The 15353-nt window shown below is 36.9% G+C and overlaps 1 protein-coding gene across 4 annotated transcripts in view; it reads right to left on the minus strand.

Moving 5' to 3' along the window:
- SKAP2 (src kinase associated phosphoprotein 2) overlaps positions 1–15353 on the minus strand; it is a 158988-nt gene that overhangs the window by 35353 nt on the left and 108282 nt on the right. For all 4 annotated transcript variants that reach the window (XM_050938700.1, XM_050938698.1, XM_050938701.1 and 1 more), the window contains 3 exons: positions 12318–12442; positions 11339–11402; positions 10674–10784 (listed from right to left, as the gene is read on the minus strand). In XM_050938700.1, the coding sequence (XP_050794657.1) occupies positions 10674–10784; positions 11339–11402; positions 12318–12442 (300 nt within the window). The remainder of the gene's footprint in view (positions 1–10673; positions 10785–11338; positions 11403–12317; positions 12443–15353) is intronic.

Raw genomic sequence — 15353 nt, forward strand, 5'->3', positions numbered from 1 at the left:
CTTAAATCACTGAAGCACTTTTGAAAATTTTGCCCATATGACTCTGTCCTTTGATTAGATGACCAAACTTTTAAAACTGGATAGCAGCTTCTCCAAAGTAAAGGTTTTACCTCACTTTTCAATAAAAGCCTGATTTTGGCCCCAGCTCTAAAATCATCTTTCGGCTTCAAACTTGGTATGTAGTGTCTAGACAGTGGGCAAAATTACAGATATACCAGACAAGATTTTTTTAGCACAATGTTTACACAGTTAGAAAAATGTTCCAATTTTAGGCAGAAAAACACAGCTTAAATATGTATATTCTTCCCCTTTCTATGCAAGTTATTAGGTTATTCCTCTCATTGAGATATAGAGCTATTTCTATAAAGCACAGGAAGCCAAGATTTTGTGTCTGTTTGGTCTCAGATATTAAAATGGTTTAAGAGTTCAACATGACCTTTTATAAACCTTGATACTAAGTTGTGGTTAAAATACACGATATTAAATACTATGCAATAAATATAAACAATTCTCTGAATAAACAGATATAGCAATCAAATATGCAAATAAACCATGCAGTGCAACTTATCACTAGAGTTATTTGATAGACATATATAGGTTACATTTCTGTGGCTTAAATTTGTAGATTAGTAATACAGAGCAGAAAATCTTCATACATTATGTAAAGTTTATAAGCAGCAAGATCTTAGATTAAAACCCATTCCTTAAAACAAAATAACCCTAATTGTGACAAATGTGACTTGACATAATATTTACATACATGAAAGCAGCTTGTTTAAACCACAGTATCAGTTCTATAGTAATTTGTAGGGTTAATTTATTCAAATTTGTAGTCCGTCCCTTTTCTGAACAACTTCATTTCTGGATTTAGAAGAAAACAAGGCTAGTCATTTCAGCAAATTTCACTTTAGTGAAAGGAAATGATATAGTTGCTGGCATGTTTCTCTAGGACGAGTCTGGCTCTTGGATGCTATAATTGCTTTAAAAATGTTAAAGCAACTGACACTTTTGCATTCTCTGTATTGACCACTGACAACACAGAGGGGGAAAAAAATCAGCAGCATGCGCCCTTTGGGTATTTTAATGGAGTCAACATGTCCTTTTTGGTTGTTTAAAGCCAACATTACCAAATTACATGAAGCTAATTCTACTAAAATCTTTTATCTGGCTTAAATGACAAAACAAACCCATTGTTATATTATGATACACAATCAAACAAAATCAGCCAAAATGCAGACTGAGCAGAAAATTAATGAGCAGAGACCTTGATTTTTTGTGTGTGCAGTATAATAGTTCAATTATAGTTTCCCACAAATCACTGTTACGTTTTTCCCTGACCTCCCATACAAATTTCCTGAATCTTACTATAAAATTTTATAGAATGTAGCAAATCCTATAACAAAATGTTTATGTATTTCTCTAGTGTATATTATAGCTGAAAGTATCGTTCTAAATTATTAAACGTGTTAAAAACATATGAAATTCAGCAACAGAGTCTTAATTAACATTTCCAAATACATAAACACCAGTTTATAGCTCCTCAACAAAAGAAAAAACAAAGACCTAACCAACCATAGTGGGAAATAACCTGATAATCCTTTAGTGTCCATTGCCTCTGGCAGAGAAATGGGACCGTTGTATAAATAGTGGAGGAAGACAAACTGTTAGTAATCCTGTCAAACCCCCGATAGAGTGGTCTGTTGGTTGAACTTTATTCTCACTCAGAGCCATCTGGAAGTCTTAAGGTTCCATCAGCCTCCATAAGTGGACTACCAAAAAAGGCCTTTCTCCCTTAGGAAAAGCTGTGATCTGAGCTCATATCGAAGGTGGCAAGGGTTGGTCCATGACAAAGGAGCAACCCATTTCCCCCATCTCCAATCTTTTTCCATATACCACAGCCAGAGTGCAATCAGCTGTGTGAGAATTAACTCAGAAACCAGCTGGGTTAGTCTCATGGGTATCCTGGAAGCCACGAAATCCTGAGCAGATCCATAAGAACAGTCATCTATTGAATTTGTCATGAGATATTCAGCCTTGGTGTCATGTCATAATCAGGTTCCTCCCTGTGGGTTTTTTTGGTTTTTTTGAGCCTTTTTACTCACTATCCCCTTATATGTGAGAGTTTAAAAGGGACACATGAGCTACACATTTTAATTATATTTAAGGTGGATAGCTATAATTGGTTGAAAGGCTCCTGCTTATTGATTATGTTCTGCTTGGCTTAATTCCTTCAGTTTAGAGGAGGAAGGGAGAGAGAAGGCTGGTAGTAGTGACAGTCCCTATGGCAATTAGAAGTTCATTCAGGGGCGGGGGTAGGGGGAATTTGAGAGGGAGATTTATGCTAATGAGTCATCAGGGCTGGGGAAATCTTGTGGGGAGGGATTTATATCTACAGTATCTGAGTGGGTAAGATGGACTTTGTGGGCCACTCTGCTGGTTCTTACTTGGGCACCTGGCTGAGTCAGCTGTCTCTCTTTAATGCCAACCTTATGGAAGCCAGGAAGGCTGAACAAGGATATCCCAAAGCAGCTATAGGAATGTATTGTTTCTCAACAACAATATCCAGTGGCATTAACAGTCTGATCGTGCATTCCTTAAATCATAAATTCAAAAAATATGGGTTCCCAGATTTAGCTGGATATGTATACCATGCTCATCGCAGTGATAAACAAGCACCAGAGTGGGCCCAGAATCTCTACTATCAAAAATATATGCATAATAGACCTCGGACTATGACCTACCAACCTAAAACTATTTCTCATTTTTTAGGATTAGTAAAATGTCTCCCTTACTGGGATACTTGTTTGTAATGCTTTGCTTTAGCATTATTGCACTGCTTCTTAATTAGATATGGACAGTAATATAAAGAAAACTACGCTGCTTTCATAAGAGGGAACTTTAGGTCTGTAACTCGCTGAAGATGTTCATGCATAAACAAAGCGTTGTTAATATTTAACATGAAACCAGCTGTCAAAAATGTAGTCAACAGTGAAAGAGCTATGATACAAGTAAAATTACTTTGTGTGATTGTGTCTCTCTAGGATGACAAGCTTCTCTGAGATGGGATTCTATCTCTTAATAACAAACAACTTCTGTCACATAGTGTTCACATCATATTGGTTTTACAAATCAATAGTGTCAAAAGTGGTTTAATGTAGGTGAAGAGGAAATAGTAAAAAGAATGATTGATCAGTGCTGGAAATAAAGTATCTTATTTCAATAAAAAGTGAATTTGTGTGAATGTGATGTGTGTTAATTTGTTTTTGAAAGATTTTCTTACGCATCAAATTACAGGATTTGAAGTAGGTTCCTTTTTGATATGCAAGCGTAAACCTTCAAATTTTAAGTAAACATGCTTGAACATGCCAACAGATAATGTAGATTTTGCTCTACATTAGGTTTTTTTTATTTTTATTACTCCTCAGAAATACTGGCATAAAATTCAGCCTTCATCAAACTGATCACAGCTATACATTCTCCTTCCTTCAAGAACATACATGACTTGGTATAACAGTTGTTCAGAAATACAGGCCATGTACCACTTTTTTATGCATGGAACTTTGAAGCCAAAGCAAGTTTTGCATGCAAGTCAGTGGAATGAATAAAAACTCTTACTCAATAGTGCACATAGTTCATTTACTTCTGTAGAGTTAGAAACTAACCACTTGAGATTCAGTGATTGTTATAGGATACCAACTCCCCTGACTTAGTAGTCCCAAAATTTGAAACTGAGAAAAAAATCAGGTTTGGAATTGGTAAAATTCATATAGAGTTTAAGAGAAGAACAGAGCTTCACAAAAGCACTGAAAAGGTAATAAAAAGCAGACAATTCAATTTAGCTGTATGGAGTTTCCATCAAGGACTAATATGAGAGCCATTGCTATGCTTTGGAATGCAAATGAGCCATAGCAAGAGGGGGATGGGCAGAGTGTGTTACTAGACTGGACATGTGTCCATGATCTTGATGTTCTACATTAATTAAAAACAAAGTTTGGTAGTCACAGGCTATGGTAGTATCACAAACTGTGTGTATGCAATGTGGTTTATTGTTTTCTACATATCACCATGCACAAAACACACTGTTTTGGGATAAGGGTAAGTCACAGAACCTGTGAACAGTCATACAACATAGGGCTTTTCATATACTCAATGTCACATTGTTTTATGACATTGTCACCAATACCAAATGCCAGTTATTGTTGACATTTGGGTTTTGGGGCACACCTCTGGCAAAAAGAGCAGTCTGAATCAAAGTAATGCTTATTGGGAGCATTTTTCAATACAAAACCCTGCAAGGGGACCCCATGGGCACACAATAGATCATAGGGTCTGCTGCTGAGAAGCACATCATGTAGCAAGAAGCAGGAGACAATCTGTGCACTCTCCAAAACGCCCACCAGGATTTTGGCTGCTGGGTCCGCTCCCTCCTCTCAACCAGGTGAGAAGAAGAGAGAGAGACGATCCATTAATGCCTACTGCTTATCACCAAGGTAAAGATAAAGAAATGGGAGTCATACTCAGATGACAGTTTACACAGATAAAAATCTAGCCCAAGGGATTGCCAGGAAGAAAGGATAAGACCCAGACATAAGGCTCTTAACTTCTTCCTGAATTCATGGGCTTTGAATTGAAAATCATCTTAATATATGACTCTTGTATAGCCACAAGCATTCAACAGTTGCTGGGAAATATCCTCAGGAAGCACATCTGGGAGGGTAAAATAAAAAAAACTCAGGAAAGTACTGCCCCAAAATAAAAAAAAATTGTCACCAACAAATTCAGAGAGATTCTCTCAGCTCCAAACCATGACAATGTTTTGGATTCAAGCTCATTCATGTGATGATAAATCCATTGTGCTATGCCCTCTGATATACAGCACAGGCACATCGGACACCAGATTTATGTAGTTTCTAGAAAATTATGGATTCTGAAACTAAACTTTCATACATTTCAAACAAAAAATCTTTACTATTTTCTGTTAATACGTCATTTATAATTGCTTTTCACTGCTTCTGTATATTTTGCATGCTTCTGAGCCATATGACCAACTTTTTTCTCTTTCTTATTACTCATATAAATGTAATGTTAATTTTACTGTTTGTGACCACAATAAAATATTTTGAAAAATCTGGTAAATTTAATTTACTCTTTAGAGAAGAAAGGATGCAAATTTTCTATACATAAGAATAATGTAATAGCTACAAAACAAGTAATAAGCATCTTAATGTCTTCACTGAGATCCATTTTAAAAGGACTGCTTTTACGTGGTGAACTGTCCTCACTGATTTTTTTTCCCAAGAAAGACTTCATTGTGCACATCTGCCATATATATCAACTGAAATTGTTCAGAATACTTCCTAGAAGTTCTTTTTTCTAAAACTCACCTTCATTTTTAATCTCCAGAATGATGATAATCTTACATTTGCCCTTTTCACCTCCAAATAGTCCAGATATTTTACGAAGTGATTTACTATTTACATTCGGAAACCACTTCATCCATTGCTAAAATGCAGCCACTGCTGGAAAGAATAACAGTTTAACAGTGCATCAGCACTGCAAACAATACGTGAGCACGAGAAGTGAAGAAGAATCCCATATCCACTTGTAACAGTACCAAGACAAGATTACTTTGTTTTCCTAATCTTAGGAGTTGATTGCCCCGTTGCAGTCCATGACTGGGACTTCATGCCACTAACCTCTATGTTTTCAAAACAGTGTGCAGGATTTTAGTCTCAAAACTCCCGTCAAAATCAACAGGGAACACATAGGTAATACCCAGTGCATTATCTTGAAAACTTAAAACTAAGGAAAGAATTTATGAGAAGGTTTCATTAACTGTTATTGTCGTGAAATCCTCAAGCATTAGTGCTTAGAGAAAGGAAATACAAAATGACTGTTAGGGAGGAATCCTGGTTCATGAAGTAACAGATCAGCCTTACACACAGTCATCACTATGTAGTCATGACATGCTTCTCCTCAAATATAGGTAGAACAAAGTCATATTTTAGTTTTGATTCCTCTGTACTGACAGATCGTGGAATGCATTAGTAAAGCTCATTTACTTCTGAGACCCAAACAGCTCCACATACAAAAAAGATTGCAGCAGGAGGGTATCAAGCTTTGCTACTTTCCTAGGCAGGATAAGTGGGAGTATCATCTTTTTATTAATACACAGATGCTTTAAGTAACGACTAAAAGGAATGGACAGGTTCAACATTGCTTACACTCTTACAAAGTATCAAACACTAGTGCAATAATAACAGTTTCATTGTTAAGGTGTTTGTTAGATGAAGCAGCTAAGCACGTCAACAAAAATATAACTGAAGACATAATTACATATAAACAATTTGCCTAAATCAACCCAAGGCAGGAGCAAAACCCAATCAAATAGTAAGTATTTTAAGTGGCTAGAATATGTTCAGAGCTGTACAAAATGTATAGACACTTCTTATCCTGCTCAAAGTTTTACCCCAGTTACAAAATAAGGTTAAAGTCTCACCTACACTACAAAATAGAACTATTGGCCAGAATCCAAGCAGTGGCCAGTATTGCTTGGCACAGGTCTCAGATTGGAGGTGAGGTGGAAAGGCAAACTTTCCATTCCCTTGATCCCTGGCCCAGACATGCACCGAATCAACCTCAAAAGTAATTTAGAGCAGCCTAAGACATGCTCTTAGTTATACATGCTAGAATAGTTCTCTGTGGGGCTGTGCTGTTGGCTCAGGACTACTGAAACAGTATACACCAGCTCTGCCCTCACTCCCTGACTTCCGGCCTGCCCACAAAGAGCTCCTGTGCTTGGTGTGGGAAGTTTGGAATGAGTGGCATAGAGCCAGCTATACCAGCTTTATGCCGTCCAGGGATTCTCCTTATGTTGGGGAAACTTTGGGCAGTTCTTCTTCATCATCATCATCTGGAGTTGTCCCATGCATGGAGGCAGCATGGAAAAAAAACACAAAGCATTTTTAAGAAGCCTAATAACAAAATTCCAGTTTAATCAAAGTTTGATCGTATGCCAGAAGGTGGGCTAGATTAGCAGAACCCTTTTAGAACTGGAAAACATTTCCTTCACCGCTCGCCAGGCTGGGAAGCTGAAAATATGGCCTGCCTAAAATAAGCTAATTCTTCTCCCATCATTTAGAATTCCATTGATCCAAAGATCTTGGCTGTCCTGGTATGATAGGATGCATAGGTTTGCTCTATGTAATATTCATTCTTCAAGTTATTTTTTTCAGGTTTGCACTGTCAGTTGTAGGCTACAATACATATTTGTCATGTCAAAAATACAGAGAATTGATTGATTTATCAGACTATTAATTACTTAACTTCAGCAAAGAATTTCAGTGTCAACTTTTGTTTTTGTTTTTTTAAACTGAGTTTTCCTTTAATTGTTCTCTCTAGGCAAACTAGCCTACCTGAGCCTGCTGAAAGCAGCAAAAGTTGTCTTTTCCTGCAGAATCCTGCAGGGACGGTTTGTAAATTAGCATGTCTTTGGCAGTGGCAATGATCTTGACTCTACCTGAATAATCACAGTATCTATTAAACATACTCTTACTAAAGTGAGCCAGAAAAAATGATGCCCCTGTGGTAAATATGAATTTGTATATGCTATAAAAGTAAGAAGAAAATGGGTTAATAGATTAAGAGATTAGTTTTCCTCTTTGTATCCCTCCCAACCAGCCTACGCCACCTGCCAGCAGACATTACAAATTGAATTCCACTGAAAACCAAGTCTTCAATGGGCTAATAGACTGTTACCATTCTAGTTACTGGTTTAAACTATTCAGCTGATTTCTGCTGCAGTTTTCTCAAGTGCTGAATTCCCAAGTTTCAAAACTATACTAATATTCCCATAATATCCTCTTCAGACAAGGAGGCAGCTTTAAATACAGCCTTCACTCAAGACCACTACTGAAAAAAATGAACTGTATTATGAAAGGGCTCAATGTGCTTCGGTCAAAATCATCATTTCAAAAACCTCTGAGTGCCACAGAAATGCCAGAATTCATTAGTGACTTTGGCACATGAATTGCCATTCCTTGATTAAGCAATAAGGCACAATAAGCTATGTGTCCTAGTGAAATATCAACACTTGCAAGGCCCTAGGGGTAGGTGGAAAGGCAGAATCCGGGGCATGCTGAGTGGAAGAGGATGTTGTTATGAGGCAATCCTAAAGGAAGATGTACTTCTTTCCTCTCCCCACATCTTGGTTTGGCAAAGGGGTCTAGGATAATTTCTTCTACACCCTCCTGCTTAGGGCATCTTTTGGAGGTGTAGAAAGCATTCTTCTCTATTGTTTAGGTCAGATGAAAAGTTAAGAAACCCTTCTCTGCCCTCCATGATTAGGACAGATGCTGGTGGTGGTCATGACCATGGTGTTTTAACCTAAGCATCCAAGCAAGTTCCAGGAGAAGTTTCATTTTTACTCTCCATTTCTTGTACTGAGCATCTTCACGTAGTCTAGAAGGCAGAAGGAGAACTCAGAACACCTAGCCAGGGAGGGGCAAATCTAGCTGAAACAGGGTCACAGGACCTGATGTGAAAAAGCCTCACACAGAACAGTATAACTTTGACGCTACAGAATATTTATGAGGGAAACACACTTCAGTCATTAAACTTATTCCATAATTAGTGCAGACAGATTTTGTCATTCATTTCTTGTAGTTGGGTAATACCTAGAGGCCACAACAGAAATCATGGTCCCATTGTGCTGGGCACTGTTCAAGCACATAGTGGAGATAGTCCCTAAAGAGCTTACAATTTAAATAGACCAGATGGACAAAGGGAAGTATTGAGATCCCTAGGAACTGAAGTACAAAGTGCCCAGGATCAGAGGAGAAGTATATGGTTCAGCTGGAAACCGAACACACATATCCTAAATTCCAGGCCACTAACAAAAAGACCATCCCATCCTTTCAGTTTTACTACTTTCTAGTCTTGTCCACCACATTGTAGGAGACAAAAATTGTTGGAAAAACCTATGTAAAAATGATATGAAAGTTAAAATATTTTTGAATACTCCCACGGCCATCAGGATGCAGGTTAGCAATATTTTGAACACAAATTTTTTATTAATGTGAACATAAATTTTATAACTCCTGGCTCTCAACATACTTTCCAGTTTAATTCATTCAAGCTGTGACCATTACTACTGCAGCTCTGCTTATTGGTTGAAAGAGCCCCATGAAGACGTGAAATGAAGTTATCCTATAGTGAGGTTTACTTTAGTAGTTATATATTTAGGGGGAAAATAAATTTATAAAAGGTATAAGCAAACGTACAGGACCATAACCTGCAAGGCGCTGAATACTCAAAGCACAGTGCAAGTGGCATCCAACACATGGCAGGCCCGGGCCCAAACAGACTGATGTTTTTGACCTTGTGACTTTGGACTTTAAACCCATTGAAGGTCAGTTCTTCATTTTTTCAGTGCATTCAGTGCACACAGATACACTCCAAATAAACAGAGGATCTATCCATGTGATGAACTCTGCAATTTAGTTCCTGGTCACATATATAGAAAATTATGCCCTTTCAGCTACACCAGCAGATCATCTCTAGATCCTTTCTAAACACGCAGAAGTCCTTCTACACTTCCACAAGTGTACAATAAACATTCTTATCAGCTTCCATGATTATCGGCTCTGAGAGTTCATTGAAAAGCAGTTAACACTTGAGTTCATAAGAAGAGAACAATTTCCAAAGAGCGCCACCTAACTGTATTTTTTCTAATGGATAAAATATTCAACATGCAACAAATAAAGAAAGTTAAGTCTATGTCACACGCAAATTATTTTTTCCTCTGAGATACTGGTTGATAGTAGTGCTTTCTCTGAACAGCAAAAGAAACAGAATTCTATCTTGCATTATTGCATATCAAATGACTGAGTATTGACATTTTTTATTTTAAAATGTCATTTTTACACATAGCAACTGAATATCTCATTTTCAGACAGCTTACTAAAACATAAACAAGAATAAAACACGTCTTCCTGCTATTTTACTGTCGTAATAAACTCCAAGGTCTATTGCCAAGAGAAAATTTTGAGATTTACGTTTGATTATCAAGAGGAGTAAACGTTTGACTATGTCTGAAAAACCAGAGTAAGAAATCACTGTATAATCAGATTCGTGCTGGATGATATGAAAAAACAAAGTCAAGCTTCTCATTGCCTAAATTTACAGATCACCACACCTCTCCAACCCAACACATTGCATTGTTGCAAGGGATATTGAGATCATATAATAGACAGAAGTGGATGGCGTATGGAGTGCATGGAGAACCTCTAGTTAATACAAATGGTAAAATGAAGGAAGAAAAAATGAAGGGCAAGTTGGCAGAAAAAGCTGTAAGGCAAGTCAAATTTTTAATTAAAAAATTATGTAGCAGAGACAATGCTAATGAGCCAAAATTCCCACAAGACTATTTTTACTATTTGTCTGATTTTGATGTCCTGATTCACCAAGACAGAAGTGTCCTCGCTCAGACTTGGTAAAGAGAGTATATTCTTTTCATTACTATAGCAAACAGTACAATTCAAAACACAAGGGCTTCTATATTAATCTGAGTACTTTAGCCACTCACTGTCACTCCCTCAAAGTTACCAGACCAAAAACTGAGCTTCTCTAAAAACATATCAGATTTCTCTAGTCACATAAAACCTCAGAAATACCTGGAAGTTCTTCATAAATGTCATCATCTATTGCTGCAGTGCTGACTGGAGGAGAAACTTGTCCAACGTCATCATATTCTTCTTCTTCAGGAATAACACTAGATCCCAAGTCTGTTTAATAGCAGTTTAGAAAATTAGCATTGACGAGAATAGAAGAAGACCCAAAGTGGATGTTTGTGCAGCATACAGCACACTATTTTAAGAGGAATTTTACTGAATCTTAAGAACAAATGCTACTAACAATGGAATTACTTATATGGGTCCTTGTAGAAGAAAAATATATTAACTACTTTTGTTTTCAGGTCTCAGAAAAGATCTTTAAGATACCATCTGAAGAAAATGAAAGTTGTTTAAGTAAAATTGTGCTCTTCTTCTATATACCATTTAAAGTGCTTTATGGTCATCAGATTCTCCAAGAGGTATAGGGATAGATCTATCCACAAAGAGTTTTAAGATATATAAAATATTTGGAAAAACAGAATCCTGGAAAAGAAAAAAACTAATGCAAGCAGCATAATGTAGCAGAGAGACAGCATGTGCTATCTGAAGCCTGGATTGAAAATGATTATGCTGTATTATGCACAAATAGAACATCAGTTATAGATAAAGCTATTATTAATAAACATTATTAAAAACAAAGAATATTGTTTCACTGATTGACTTACCTTGCAATACAAATTTTATTTCCTGTAGCCATTCCTCTGCTTCTTTGGGAGTAGCTGCTGTAAACTACAATAAGCATAATATTAATAATAGTTATAATGGTAATATAAATACAAACACCACCACATTTGTAATGGAAGGAAATGCAGCATTCTTGTCACTTCTTCAAGGAACCATTAGTAATTCTCTTCATGTCTTCTGGTACTTTTCTTGCAAGGATGCTTCTTATAATGTACAGTTAATTTTGACAAATTTACGTAATTGAAGCAGAGGATGATGGATTTGAAACTCTGATCAGCAGCTGGCAGCTGTGCAGAAAAAAGCTGCTTCTCTTTATCAATGTCAAAGCCAGAAGTGATGAACAAAATTTGCCCTTGACAATTAGAAGACACCCATGAATTTCTTTAGACTGCTGGATACAGTTTTCTTAAAAATGTTCTTGTCAGATTCCAACACACTACTTGACAACTTAATTAACTGGCTTTCAACTGCAATCTTAGATATTTAAAACTTATTAAACTTACATTCCATATTGATGCCTAGCTGATAGATCTTTGAATTGCATAGCTGATATGTGCTTCTACCTTGATGTTCCTTCCAAAGCCCTAAGCAATACAATATGTATTTAACTCAGATATTTTTCTTTGATAACTCCATTTTTTTACTATATAATTCATCCAAAAAATCATACAGACCAATTATATAGAGATATTATAGATATAATACTAACACTGAAATGACCAGTAGACAAAAGTAATAGATTTGCTTGTTCTTGTTCAAAAAAAAGATAGTATTTGAACTTAATCTGAATTTTTTTAAAATGTATTTCCTATTATATGAATGTACAGTGTAAGTAAGCCAGTGTTCCTTTTTTTCACTAACGTGTCAGGGAGAGTTGTTTTACTGAAATGTTAATGTCTCTGTAACTGGAATCATAACGGTTTTATCAATTTAATTTAAAGACGACATGCGAAGTCCAACCTGATAAATGCGTTTATCAGGAGCCGAGATTTCAAAACAGCAATCCTTCTTTCCATCCTTCCGAAGGGTATTATTCATTCTGACGGTGTATCCATCTATAGCAAATTCACCTTTCTGTTGTTTGTCTGTTGGAGATCAAAACAAAGTTAGAGCTTCATTTGCAACAGTGAATGTAAGCGGTCCAGCAGGTTATCAGTTATTCAGATTTTGTTTTGTGTTTCATGAATATTACAATGAACAGGGAGGTTTTTTTAGCAAAATCATTAGGTGATGCTTTTGGAGATAAAGCTTTATTTTAAAAGAAGGTATAAACTAAAGTACATTTTTTATGTAGGATGTCTAAGAAATCCCACAGGGAGATGTTTGCAGATGGTGGTCCTGTTTAGTAAGAACTGCATGCTATGACATGCCCAGGGAAAGCCAAGAACTGGAACATGGAACTCGCAAGACAAGTTTACCATAAAGCAGTCTCTCTTTCAGTTTCAATGGGAAAACCTTTCTAGGTTATAACTTGCTGAGTCCCTTGCTAAACTTATCACTCTCTTCCCTCAAAACAGTAAACTTCAAATTCACTTTTAAGCAACTGTAAAAGCCTCTCTTTCTACTGAATTCTCTTCCAGACGCACCTTCTTTGTGCAAACTCATGAACCAATTTAGAAGCTCATTTAATGCCTGCAGTGTGTTCCAAGAGAATTCTACACCTAACACTACAACTGTTGAATTACAAGCCAAGAAGAGGATAGAATTTGATCACAGTTCAACACTTTGGACACAGTTCAACACGTGTTTATATTACAGACAATTCCAGATCACAATTTTATGTATTCTCAAGGTTCTTGTTTATAAGGGACTGTTTTACAAACAGCTATTCTGAAAGTGAGACATGGCTTAAAAAAAGCCAGGGTTTAAACACACAAAACGTTTGGATCAAGATACCGCTGTGTCTTTCAGAGACTACACTCTTCAAGGTAGGGCCTGTACCATCTTTATATGTGGAAAGTGTCCAGGACAAACAAAACATGAATAAGTACAACAATAATGTTGAGATCCATAATCTCCATATGCCATATTGCTATACTCAAGGTAAAGATGGCTGAAGTCTGCACTGTAAATCTTCATGAGTGATACTTCGCCCACTCCTCATATGTTACTGTGCACATGAGAGCTAAATAATGAAAGTAGCACGAAGGCCTTTACTACACTAGAATAATATTCATTGCTGATGAGTATTAGCAATGGGTTCACTTAAACCAGTGCTGAACACAGCTTAGCAGCAAGTGTGGTCAAGGGGAAATAATTTTCAGCACCTCTTCAGAAACATCAATATATTCATTGCTGACACCTGTTGTCAGCAAGGGATACTTTTCCTGATAAGGGCAGGAAAGGTTTAACAGATTATGGCCTTCCACAGAGTTGTTGCATTCCTAGAAAACTTATAGAAAAGTTCATCTATTCTCCGCTTCTTTGACAGTGAAATTCACTTCACCTGCACAAAGCCCAAGCAACTGGATTTTACTTGGAGGAAATGGTACCATGCCCTGTTCACTGACTTTGGGGGCTAAGGTGCAAAGAGAGTTGCATAATGGTGAAGGCCTATCTCGCTTGCCATCCTGGGGACAAAGCAGAGGGATGCAGCACTGTCTTGTCACATAAATACAAATCCTGTGGTTCCTTTCTTGACCTGCTCATATACCCATTTATGCAGAGTCATTGTGGTTGTGATGCCAGGGGTGCATAGTCAGTCACTATACAACTACTCTGCTGGCAGCCCCACATGCACACAGTCCCAAATCTATTTGTGCTGTCCCACTACAATAGAGTGAGAGTTTTCCCCCAGGCCAAATAAACACTGAATAACAAATTTTCACAAATGAATTCAGAGCATAAAATTGAGTTCTCTGCCTCCTTTTCCTATTACTTCTTCCAATAACTTTTACTATGTCTACATTAACTACTGTTATATAGTATTAATATTTTATGTCTGTTCACTCCTCCATCCTCACCACATGTACAAAATTCATGGAATTATATATTATCATACTGAGGCAGACACTAGAAATAATAACTTGCAACAGGCTAACCAAGTCCCTTTTCAATGAAACTCATTTCAGTCTAGAAATTTTACTGTTCATTCACTTATGACCACAGGGAGCAGATGAAGTAGACGACATTAATTTCTCACTCTCCGTGCTGGAAGTTTATCAAAACCCAGAAAGACAGTAGCACAAATATGGAATAAACAAATACCAGGTTCAAAAGGTAAAACCATTTTGTCAAGATAAAAATGAGGCAAGTTATTCAAATTTAGTATCTTGGAATATTTGTGAGAAATTCTCTCTCATACTGATGACCACTTTATATGGTAATACAGTTTTTCAGAGTTACTCTAGATGATCTCTATACTGTACAAGTTCCTTCAAAAAAACAATACAATTAGACTACAAAGAATGCAATACTGACTGCAATATATGCGAGCGCAGCATATGCTGTTCATTTTGTCTTGGATTGTTTTATTGTTTATATTATCATTGGTTTATCTCTCAAAACACACAACTCCAGTGCTAATGATAATTACTTGTGTGCACCAGCAAGAAAATATATGCCCTTACTATTAAATTCTTCCAATCAACTTTACAAAATAGGCTACCTACAGTATTGCAGTTTTCCCTCCCTGGTGACACGTGCAATAAAGGACTCCCAACTAAGGCCCTGATCCCGTAAAGACTTTTGCACACGCTTGAATCTATGCACTGTGAGCAGTCCCACTCAAGACAATATGACTGCTCCCAGGCCCCCATTCAAAGCCCAGTGAAGTCAATGGAAAGATGCTCATTGACTTCAACAGGCTTTGGGTCACTCCCACAGTGCATGAATTAAGTATGTGCATGAGTCTTTGCAGGATCAGGCCCTCACTGAGCAAATTCCTTTTTTGTATTTTTACAGAGGCTTTCTTGCAGTTATCAGTTTACAACAGAAATATATTTCTGGATACCTTGAGCTCTACTGTGATGAAAAGTTAAACAATTGTTATCATTT

The sequence above is a fragment of the Gopherus flavomarginatus genome, chromosome 2, assembly GCF_025201925.1.
Source record: "Gopherus flavomarginatus isolate rGopFla2 chromosome 2, rGopFla2.mat.asm, whole genome shotgun sequence".
Lineage (NCBI taxonomy): Eukaryota > Metazoa > Chordata > Testudines > Testudinidae > Gopherus > Gopherus flavomarginatus.